The sequence below is a fragment of the Strongylocentrotus purpuratus genome, unplaced genomic scaffold (genome assembly GCF_000002235.5).
Source record: "Strongylocentrotus purpuratus isolate Spur 01 unplaced genomic scaffold, Spur_5.0 spur5_scaffold_13, whole genome shotgun sequence".
NCBI classification, from domain to species: Eukaryota; Metazoa; Echinodermata; class Echinoidea; order Camarodonta; family Strongylocentrotidae; genus Strongylocentrotus; species Strongylocentrotus purpuratus.
The window spans coordinates 6,729,189-6,741,456 of record NW_022145598.1 but is presented as its reverse complement, the minus strand read 5'-3'; the positions used below and the strand labels follow the sequence as shown (position 1 = coordinate 6,741,456).

At 41.4% G+C, this 12,268-nt stretch overlaps 1 protein-coding gene across 2 annotated transcripts in view; it reads left to right on the top strand.

Annotated features, from left to right (window-relative positions):
• Nucleotides 1-12,007, top strand: part of LOC100888291 (receptor-type tyrosine-protein phosphatase F) — a 41,717-nt gene extending 29,710 nt beyond the window's left edge. For both annotated transcript variants that reach the window (XM_030982787.1, XM_030982786.1), the window contains exons 8-13: nucleotides 16-315; nucleotides 763-1,038; nucleotides 9,858-9,980; nucleotides 10,363-10,431; nucleotides 11,025-11,159; nucleotides 11,727-12,007. In XM_030982787.1, coding sequence (XP_030838647.1) covers nucleotides 16-315; nucleotides 763-1,038; nucleotides 9,858-9,980; nucleotides 10,363-10,431; nucleotides 11,025-11,159; nucleotides 11,727-11,869 — 1,046 coding nt within the window. In that variant the 3' untranslated portion in view covers nucleotides 11,870-12,007. The remainder of the gene's footprint in view (nucleotides 1-15; nucleotides 316-762; nucleotides 1,039-9,857; nucleotides 9,981-10,362; nucleotides 10,432-11,024; nucleotides 11,160-11,726) is intronic.
• Nucleotides 12,008-12,268: the final 261 nt, after the last annotated feature.

Genomic DNA, 12,268 nt, shown 5'->3' with positions numbered 1-12,268 from the left:
CTCTCTCTCTGGCAGTGCCTGGTTCTCCGCCCATAGAAGTCCGGGCACGCCCTACCAGCGACAGCACCATCATTATCCAGTGGAGCGCACCCACCACGCCCAACGGTGTCCTCAAGGGGTACAACGTCTTCTACACCACCAACCCCAACAGCGATCCCGAGTCGTGGTTCCACGTCTCGGTAGACGCTAGCCGCTCCTTGACCACCATCAGTGATCTGGTGACCATGCAGATCCACTCGGTCAGCGTGTCCGCCTTCACCGTGAAGGGGGAGGGACCGGCCTCGCCACCAATACAGGTCAAGACACAGCAAGGAGGTGAGTAGCTAACAGGGATTATTGGATGGATGAATTGTTGGGTATTTACATGGGCAGTAGATAGATTGATGGATAGATGTATTGAGATTGGAAAAATGACAGACAGGTAGTTAAGTGAATAGATGGATGGTTGGATGAGGTACAGATACATGTAGATACATTGATAGATAGGAAGATAGTTGGTAGATAAAGAAAACCAGGTATGTAGATTGATCAATAGACAAATACCTCAAGGTATAGATGGAAAGAGATTACTTGAGAGATGTCTTCTTGCACTTTTAAGCTGAGAGAAACTAATAACAGTTACTTTCACTTTTGTATTGATCTCTAAATGTAACATTCGTAAAATCGTAGCAAATGTATTTTGCATTCGATGATGATTCATAATCAATGAATTCTGAAGTCTCATCAATCGATTCACATACTTCTCTTTACCTTATCCTTCAGTGCCAAGTCAGCCAGAGCAGTTTGAAGGAGTGGCCATATCTGCCTTCCAGATCCGTCTGACGTGGATGATGCATGATACGGAGCCCCAGATCGTCCACTATGAGCTCTACTACAACGTCTCTACCTCCAACATGCACAAGACAATCACCCCCACCACCGACTACGTCCTGGACGACCTCCGACCCAACACCCTCTACCACATCCGCCTGGCTGCCCGCTCTGAGACAGGCGAGGGCGCCAGCAGTCCAGTCATCACCGTCCGAACACAGCAATCAGGTGAGCACTGTGGAAGGGGGAGGCAAAGATTGTCCAATATAGGCATGCCTTGTCTTTGTAGGTTGCATACAAAGATGACAGTTTTGTTTCAGCAATCCCAGATTACTTTTCACTTCTGTAAACAGGGGTCAATGTTCTATTCAGGTTCACATTTTCAATTTATTTATTCTTAATCATTTTATTCAGTCATGTTTAGAATCACCCAGCGCAGTGTGCACATTCCAGTGTATGTCGTGTACATGTTTCAGTTGACTGGTGTCAAAAGGCTTATTTCATTCATGGAAGCTCCTTTTAGGTAATCTGCAGCAGATCTGCAGATCCCCTCTTGATTTTGTCAGAATCTTTATTCTTTATCTATTTATTCTTTCTTTCTGTACATTTTTATGGACAGATTTTCTAAATAAACGCACCGCTCGATCACTATTACATTTTCCACTAATTCCCCTTGGTCAAAAATAGACAAACCTTTCCCTCTCAGCGTGATCACTCAACCTTGAAATCATCCAGGATCCATTTTGTGAAATTGTGTTATCAATCATATCTTCCTAACTCGCCATAAATGATGTCATACATACGAGTTAAAGATAACAATTTATGCCGGCTTAAATTCGCCAAAATCTGAAAATGGTCGGAAATATGTTTATGTTGAATTGATTATACCTCTCAATCAAGTCCATGAACTCCCAAATTTATTTTCATATTTGGATAGAGTATGAGTTGTAGATAAGAATTAACCTCAATAAATCAATGTATTTACCTATGTATTGTTTGCTAGTTTCCCTAAACTACGCAGCCATCGAGAACTTCCGTCACATCCGCGCAGGCCACCCCAAAACATCGCCTTCCCAGGGTCACATGCGCAAGCGCACGCCCACCTCTTCTTTTCTCGCACGCCAAGAGAACATGTAGACAGCTAAGTCACTTGTATCAAATTATCCTTTTTGGCACAGTTTGGTCTGTCTTACAAAATATTCAAAATATCCGACAGCCATGCTCTGCAGGGCCTGTCCAATATGTCGACTCCTCTGATGGCGGTCGATCCCGCCCGCAAGGAGTACGAGACCGTCCGAAAGCCTGGTTAGCTGTTATTTTGTTCGGTCCAGATTGCCGATTCGGATATCATATCCCGTATCCGGACGCGTAGACATACGATTCGGTTTTGGATCGGTTCTAGATAGATCTGGCTCTCGGTCGCCCGTGACGGGTGATTGCCAGCCGTAAAAGATCATCTGAAAGCCCTGAGTAACTCATGCAGCTAGTGTTTGTGCAGCCACAGTCACTCAGGGGCCAGTTCCCCTGTCTCAGACGAGCCTTTTAGAGCTGCAAGAGACCATACGACAGCTCTGCTGAGCAAGACCCATCGGGTGAGGCCAAGGTGCCGACTTCTTTGCCGGCGAGCTCCACCCGCAAGTAGTCAAAGAAGTATCTTTCAGCCACGTCTCTTTCTGAGTCAAAGTCTGCCTCGAGCACACATTAGACTGGGAAGAAGGGTAGGACCTTTTTTCAGATGCCACCCCTTTCTCTGGGGCGGTCAATCATTCTGAGCCTCTCGAATACTTGAAGCTCTTTGCTGTGGAAAGCAGGTGGGCTAAGCCCCTAGCCTCTCGGTCGACTGGTACGGCCCTTCCTCGGACGTGATCGACTCTGTCTGGTCCTTGGACTCGGGTGACCCGGACCCCGGTCCAGTTTAACCCTGTTCGGTGGGAGAGACGACGCTTTGGACTTGGACCCAGGCCTTCCTTTTGGCTAAGACCCAGATGGTTTCCTCTGGGCCAGGTGAGGTTTTCCTCAACCCTCTCTGTGTCTTGTCCTGGGTCAAGGAGGACTAAGTCTACATGGTGCCAGGTGAGGATTTTTAAATGGTACTTAGACAGGTCCAAGAGTTTCATGAGGGCGTCCAGTTCTTTCTCGTTACCTGGGGACTTTTCTCCACTGCGTCTGAGGTTTCATTTCCAGATGGATTGTCGGAGCCGTACGGGCTGTTGGCCTTTAGGCCCTCCTGGGGGGCAAGGCCTGAGCCCGCGATACCATAGAAGCATCGGTTCTTTCTGGGCTCTTTTTCGAGGTATTGGGCTAAAGGATCTTTTGGGGGCCACCTTTTGGCAGTCTCTCGTTTCTCTTGCTTCGTTTTTATCTCTGGGACGTTCCTTCTTAGGGAGGTACTGTTCGCGTCTTCGTCCCTGTGTGTGGCCTTGTCTGCCATTAATCCCCATTAATCCCCTTCTACTTGGGACATGCCTCCCAGGCTTATCTGAACTAATCAGAACTAATTTTATTATTTACTATACTAGCAGGACCCGCGGAAATCCGCGGGATTCTAGTGGGGGGAGAGGGGTGTAAATAGATATTAGTCCGGCAGCCAAATCCAGATTATTGGCCTAACCTTGTTTTAGGGTCTATAGTTTTTTTTTCAATGGATTATGATTGCCTAAACCTTCTATTTGAAGAATCCGATTGCTGACACTCTGTCAGCCTTGAGCAATTTAAGATATGTGACGTCATACAAAATGGCCGCCAAAGTACATGATTTTTCTCTAAAAATGTATAATAAATATATAATAGGGCTTTTTCTACAATTTTGGGCAGCCAAATGTCTGTATCTCTCTAGGACCATCACTAAAAATTGTTTCGTGATGTTGCACGGCCATAGATGACAAGCTAATTTGCATATTTTGAAATAGCGCCCTCTATAAATATATTAATTTTGCATAAAAATAGGTGTGCCAGCCAAATGCCAATTTCTTAGATCTACGTGACGTTAAACACATATTATATGCTTCGTATGCATGAAATAATTACGATTGTGCTGCATTTATCTTACATATTTTTTGGTCTAAATTAAGATACATGTAAAGAAACCAAGATCTACAAGAGAATCAGTAAGAAGTGATTTTACGGTACATTATTGTTCCATTCATAGGCTTTATTTAGACCAGCATTGATCCAGCGTCAGTGAATGATGATAAAGCATTTGGCATCGGTACCAGACAGATGCATGAGTTTTAACAGAAGTTACCTGGTGGATTCTATGACACAATTTCCAAGAAAGTCTACAACGGGTACCTGACAGAAATTGTCAGCCCAGGCACCAACTGTAAACCAAAGTGTTTCTGGAGTTTCATAAACGGCAAGCGATGCGATGCTTCAGGGTTGGCTCCATTGAAATAATCTAATGGAATTACTTACTCAGATAGCCTCTCAAAGGCGAACATTCTAAGTAATCAGTTTTCATCCATCTTCAACTGCAATGAAGATATGACTAGTCTGAGAGACAAAGGACGAAGCCCCTACCCAACCATGGATCACATTACTATCTCGCCACCAGGTGTTCTGAAGATCCTGTCTGAGCTTGATGTTCATAAAGCCACTGGTCCTGACCAAATCCCAGCCAGACTTCTGACCACCAAACTGACACCTGTGTTCCCTATTCTTCCAAGCCTCCCTTAACCAGATCGTGCATACCTGATAAATGGAAGATGGCTATATATATTGATCCCATCTTCAAGAAAGGTGACCGTAGCAAGCCAGAGAACTACAAAGCTGTCTCTCGAACGTCAGTAACCTGTGAATTACTGGAGCACATCGTTCTTAGCAGCAACATGAACCACCTTGAAAGCCACAACATCTTGTCTGATGCACAACATGGCTTTCGAAAGAAGCGATCCTGCGTCTCACAGCTTGTCCTTGCTGTCCTGGACCTTGCCAAAGGCATCAATGCTAGAGACCAATTGGACATGACACTCCTTGGTTTCTCCAAATCATTTGACAAGGTTCCCCATGGAAGGCTAGCTGTTACACAAGCTCCAATTCTATGGAATCTGGGAACCCACACATGCTTGGTTTTCTGGCTTCCTGAGTTACAGGACCCAGCAGGTGTTACTGGAAGGACCCATCTCCAACACCAGCCAAGTAACATCTGGCATCCCGCAAGGCAGCGTTATCGGCCAGATGCTGTTTCTCCTCTTCCTCAATGATCTGCCACCGTACCTCTCCCCAAACCCAACAGTCAGACTCTTTGCTGACGATGGCATGCTATACAGCAACATCAAGACATAGGAAGACGCCTAACGTTTCCAAGAGGATCTTGACTCACTGCAACGCTGGGAGCGTGATTGGCTGATGGAATTCATCCCACATAAATGTCAGGTTCTACATGTCACCAATAAACGCAAATCCATCATCAAATTCACGGACAGACCCTAGATGACAAAAATATAGCAAAGTATCGAGGTGTTGAGTCACAGAAAAACCTCAGCTGGAACCCACATATCAACATTATCAGCAAATACTCCAACTCCACCCGTGCCTTTCTTCAAAGAAATATCCAACCATGTCCTAGAAAAGTTAAATAATTGTGCTACGATACTCGCCTTCAACCAATCATGGAGTATGCCATCATCATAATTATATGGGACCCTAACACTCAAACAATTAGCAATCATCAAAACGCTTGAAATGGGTCAACGGCGCTATGTCCGCTCCTTCTGCAATGACTACTGCAGGACAAGCAAAGTAGAAGCCATCCTGAACCAGCTCAAGTGGCCAACATTACAGGAACGCAGGGTACAGGCTCAGGTGGTGATGATCTTTCGCATCAACAACCCGCTGAAAGACTTTCCACATACTTTCCTCACTCCATCAACATCCCTGCACAGAGGGCATTCCAAGAAGATAATTGTTCATTTTGCCTGAATGTTTGTCTAAAAGAGGAGCTTCTTCCCGGATACAATAAGACTCTGGAACTCCCTCCCTTTGAACACCGTCAATTGTACCTCTTTTTTAACTGCTTCAAGCAAGAGTTTTTTGCTGTGCAGCTCCTGCTATGACTAAACAGTCAAATCCTAGAGAGACAGGTCCTGTTGCAGTTGCTGCAGACGAATTTCATGTGTGGCTGTGCTGTTGAAGCCGTGGCTAGCTGCCGTCTTTGTTGCCTTTTCTCCTCCCACTGTTCTACCCTCTTCTGATCACTCCTCTGTATACATGTCTTCACAGCGCATCTCCATTTGGGGCAGTCTGAAGCATAGGCTTCCCATTTTGTAGGGTTGATTTCACTGGCCTCCATATCCCTCTTGCACACATCCATGAAGCGAAGGCCAGGTCTTCTAACAGTCCTGGTTCTGGTCGCTAACTTTCCCTACAAGATGTCTTTTGAAATGCGGCCGTCTTCCATACGACTGACATGACCAAGCCATCTCAGCCGTCGTTGTGATAGAAGAGCGTAGATGGTCAGCATCCCTCCTTTTTGAGGACATCCTTGTTTGGAATGTGGTCCTGCCATTTGATGCCTAGGATTCGCCTCAAGTAGCGGAAATGGAAAACATTCAAACGGCGCTCCTGACTTGCATACAGGGTTCACGACTCACTGCCATACAGGAGAGTACTGAGCACATAGGCCTGGTAGATCTTCATTTTCGTGTTGGTGGTTTATAGTAAAGTGTTCTTCCAGGCCTGCTTTGAGTGTCTAGTAATCTTGGTTGCTGCCTTTCCAATGTGAACGTTGAGCTCGAGATCAAGGGAGAGGTTGCTTAATACATGGAGCCGAGGTAGGTGAAGTTTTCAACCACTTGGAGGGTGTAGTTTAATTAACATTGGAGGATTCAAAAGTCTATGACACCAAGTTGATCTACTCTTAGACTAGAGTAATAGGACTGCAGACAAGTTGAAGATATGTCAATATCAAGAATATTTTGTCATGAAAGCTTTCACCAGGTCAAAGGCGAACTTGAAGAATTTGACAAAGGTTGACGTGTCACTTGAGCAACCTTGTACAGCCCGTTTGATGGTTGTGCTCTACTCTGGATTAAAATCTGATGATCTTTGGTTGGTGTGCCACCAGGGTTTCTAGAAGTCATGACGAATCGGGAGTCATCCAAAAGAGTCTTCCTTCCCACCTCACTGCTTCCCTCCCAGAAACTACTGACAACAAACTACAGTTGATCGACATCATAATACCGGTATGCGTGATTCTGCAGAATGAGGAGGTGTTCAGAAATAGGCAAAAGCACAAGCTGGTCATTACCGGTCAAGATGAGGTATCTGTTGAAGTGATACCAGGCAGCGATGTCATGCCAAGGGAAGATCTTTCCATAACACATGAAGAAGCAGACAACATCATAGTACAGCAAGCGATTCAAATTGCTGCTAATGAGAAAAGGTATGTTAGGGTCCTGGCTGTTAGGGTTAGGGTCCATCATTATCTACACAAATAACTTAGAACGCCAATGATCATGGCGTCATCAAAGAGCGAACTGTTATTGACATTCCTGCCACTGTACACAAGTTAGAAGATATCATTCCATTGATGTTGGCAGGACATGCGTTGAGGGGATGCGACACTATTTGGGCATACTTTGGGATTGAAAAGGGTACATGCATTGCTGAAAGTGATGAAGCAGAAGATTTGACTCCCTTTGGACTCAGTTGGCAAGAGAGCTCATCTGCAAACATGTGTGTGGAAGCACGCCTTGCAGTCACGACCCACATCATTGGATCCTACAAAGTATGGCTATGCAAAAGAAGTGGAAACCAAATCGCTGATCCCTGTCACAGTACTTACAAATGTACAACTCGCACCGGACAACATATTAAGGTTAATACGGTGCACTTGTGCGAGTGGAAGCCTATGTAAATCATCACGGTGCCAATGCAACAAAGCAAAACTAGCATGCACAATTTTCTGTGGTTTTCGCGCCTCTGTCGAGTGTTATAACGATCAAACTAAAGCAGCAAATGATAGCCATTGGAAGGTAACCATGTTTGGTCATTTTGGGTGGATATTTCGCTTTATTAAACTCCCTTGTAAGAGAGGAACCTTTTCATGATAGGTTCATATAAAAGAATGTATTACCTCAAAATACAAATCAAATTTCGGAATGCTGTCACTGAAAACGGGCATTTATATGGTACCTCATATCTATGGGACAGAGAGCATGAAATTCTAGCTTGTTTTCTTCAAGTATTAAAGATAACGACCAGTTATGGTCATGCGATTGCATTGTGAAAGAAACGTTGTGGAATCAATCAGAAAAGGTTGATCATCTAGCTTATAAGTATTGGTGTGTACTGCAAGGTTCTGGAATCATCAAAACGATTAAAATTTGGCCCAGTCTTGGTAAAGTTACAAGCACTGTACACAGAAGGATGTATATGGGACTACACGACACGTGCGCGATATCTATCAGGTCTAAATAGATATAATAATTTACCAAATATATCAATTAGTAGGCGGTTTCTCGGCAAAATTTGTATCATCACGTATTAGTCAAAACATATTCTTTCACATGATTGGTGATAAGAGCTTCCATTTCATTTTTTGAGAGGGGGGCGTTTCCAAAACTGATCTTTACCTTTAAAGTACAAAATAACAAAAAAATCATACCAAAATGTGGTGCACAATTTTTACTTATTGTATTCAGTGCGTCTGACTTATAAAAAATGTTAATTTCATGTTAGAAATTGGCATTTGGCCATCATTTAAAATTTGCAAATTAACGTGTCTATAGAGGGCGCCAATCTGAATTATGCAAATTTACATGCCATTTTTTATCATACAACATCGTCGATTTTTATTTAGTGATGATCCTAGAAAAAATCAAGATATTTGACTGACATTTAATGTAGCAAAATACTGTAAACAATTTTTTTATCATTAATTTTGGTAAAAAAGGGTATTTTGGCGGCCATTTTGTGTGACGTCACATATCTCAAATTGCTCAAGGCTGACGGAGTGTCAGCAATCGGATTCTTCAAATTGATGGTCTAAGGAACTATAATAAAAAAAATAAAAAACTATAGACCCTAAAACAAGGTATATCGTGATGGCTGCCGGACTATTATCTATTGCTGTATGAGAGATAAAAACGCATGTGTGCGTAGTCCCATATACATCTTTCTGTGTACAGTGCTTGTAACTTTATGAAGACTGGGCCAAATTTCTTATCATTTTGATGATTCCAGAACCTTGCAGTACATCTATGCTAGATGATCAACCTTTTCTGATCGATTTAACAACGTTTCTAATCGCATGACCATAACTGGTCTTTATCTTTAAGATGGTGGGCTTGCATTTGCGCACATGACCCTGGTAATGCAATGTATTGGGGTGGGGCATGTGCGAATGTGACGTTTTAAGTTCTTGATGGCTGCATAGTTTAGGGAAACTAGCAAATAATAGGTATATACATAGATTTATATAGTAAATAATATAATTAGTTCTAATTTTTTTGTTTCAAAGTCAGAAATATAGATTTCGATGATTACATTTTTTTTATAGATATTTGTTGATGTTCATTGAACCATATCGCCGTTATTCATCGTCATTCCCCCCAAATGTTTTTAGTATGTTATAGCTGAGAGTATATTCTACAAGACATATGACAAATATTTTAAATTGAACGGCGAGAGCATGATTAAATTTTTCATAGAATGTGAAAGTTGAAATCCGCTATGTGGCAAGAACACGCACGCCTGTACAAACTCCATGGCCAATTTATCATTTTACAAATTCACACTAAATATTTTTCTTGCAGGATGATTTTCAAACTTTATATAGAGTGTCCCATTAGAGATATCTTCTAGAAACAATAGTCTCATGCCCAGACCTTCTGCGGTTTATGAGTTATTGCATTCTAAATTATGTGAACAAAGCATATTTGAAAATTCATTCATTTGAAAATTTATATAAAAAGTTATTTTGTCTTCATGCATAATATAAAAATTAATAAAAAAATAATTGTCATGCCATGTTATGCTTGTATTATAACCTAGTCTAACTACTATCTAATTTGACAATCTTTAACACATCCTTCTTAAACTCCCAGTTGTTGGACCGGCGCTCTATTTTGTTGACTGTAGCGGAAGCAACCCATGTCTGAACGGAGGTACCTGTGAGAGCGAATCATGTACATGTGCTCCAGGATTCAGTGGAGATTTGTGTGATTCAGGTATGTTAATATATATTGTTACATACATTAAGTGCTTTGGGGATTCATCGTATTTGTAAATTAAGAGTTTGCTTCAAAAGAAAATAACATTTACTTGACACCGTTTACACAAAAAGATGTATATGTGCGTTATATCTATCACATCCCAATAGATAAACTAATTTACCAAATATATCAATTAATAGGCGGTTTCCTGGCAAATCTTTTATCATCATGTGTTAGTCAAAACATATTCTTTCACATGATCGGTATTAGAGCTTCTATTTTATTTTTTTGAAATTGGGGCGTTTCCAATACTGGTCTTTACCTTGAAGTTCTACATTTGCACTCTGTCCATTGATTTCTTTCCCTCAGTATTCTATTTTTATTTTCTCCTCTACAGTAGTTTGTCCAGTGGTTACAGCTACTGCTCCGGATGACCTCGAACAGAAGATTTGTGATTCTGACAACAGTAAGTACTATCACAATTTCTCACTCGCTCTGATACCAATGTCAAAGTATCACTCAAACCTAAAGTGATAAATCGCCCTATAAAAAAGAGGCTGCAACAAAATGAAATTACATGAGCACAGCGTGATTCAAATTTCTAAACATGTACCCCCAGATATTCAAGTAGGCTAAGGGAACCTTGTAACATGCAGATACTTTTTTAACCCTCACCTGTTGTACATTTTTACTTTAAATGTTTTTATTTATCCATGGCGTTTACTACATCATGTGGAAGCGAGGCTTAAATCCTTGAAAGTCTACCACTTTTGCAACAATGCTAGTTAGTTTGTCTGACTTCTTCCTAATTTCTTGATCGATTTTGTGTACGACCTTTATCACTAGGTCAACCATTGTCAACGACGCTTTGAACGAGGTACTGAATGATATTGATGTTCAACCCTTCAAATTTTGTAACTATTAATCAGTATAACATACAAAGATCTCACATTCTTATTTTGTGTGTACAACTACTAATTCAAGCTTCATGTATATGTCCATGTATAGATGTGCAGGAAACACTTAATTTTTTACTCATCATGTTTGTTTGTTTGAAAGTTTTCATCGTCAAGATGAAGCCAGATGGACGAGCCAAGATTCTGGATGATTTGACACATTTAGACAACCCGTATGCAGTTGATCGTCCCATCATCGGATTTATTCCGAATGATGTCTGTAACCTTGAACTGGCAGGTAAGATACATCTAAATCATCAGACTTCATCGGCCAAGAGACTGAAGTGTTTTTTAATAGAATTAATGCCCTTCTGGCTTTCAACAGGCAATGTTATTGGAATTATTTAATATTGCACGGTTGGTATGGGATAAATAAGGATTCAGGAAATACCTTTAAACTCTTGTATTATGCATTTCGATGAAACACACCGTTCTAGTTGCTTTCTCAGTATTACTAACTTTTACATTTGGCATGGATTTTTCAAATAGTAAATAAATACCAAGTGAAATTCGAGATTGCTAATCAGTAAATATAAGTTTACGTAATAAGTTCTATAATCCTCATGCAGATAGGTGTGTCAGTGTAAATGTATGTCACATCTCTGTATTGAACGCTACTCAAACTACATGAACAAAAAAATATCCATATTCAGACTACCGTGAGCGCAGGAGGTTTGAAACCCCCTTACGTGATGTAATAAATATTGTCAAAATTCATGTCAGAAGGTGCATAATGCTCTAGTAAACTCACAGTAAACAAAATTCATGAATTTTCATGTACTTTATTCTTCTTTTCTCTCCGCAGAGAAACGATACATGCTGTTCATGGCTGGAGAAGCTGTGCCTGGCAAAAAATTCACACTTGACCTCCCCGTTCTTGTAATGTCCATGACTGGTCAACTCAAGGTTCAGGTCAAAGAGATCCGTCTCCTCTGCCCCGTTGCCTAAAGAGGTCCTAATAGATAACCTTGAGGGATTACAGTACATCTAGCTCACTCCACACCTATCTATGGCTGTATTTTCATTGTTTCATTCACCAGTTGCTGTTGTACGTCTGGAGTTAATGAAAAAGAACATTAAGTAACATTTCTATGGAGAATTTGTGCTGCAATACTATCTAAAAACTACCAAATATTGAGTTATTACGTATGAATAAAATAACATGAACTTCACATAATTTGACACATGTCAAACTTTGCATGTAATTGTGGTATGTTAATCATAAGTGAGGTTTTTTTAATTGTAAGAGAAGACTTGGCTCTTAATTCAACACTTGCAGGGCATTGTTAGAAATACAAGTGCCTTTCAGCTTTTCACTTGTACAGTATATTTTTATGGGCACACAGT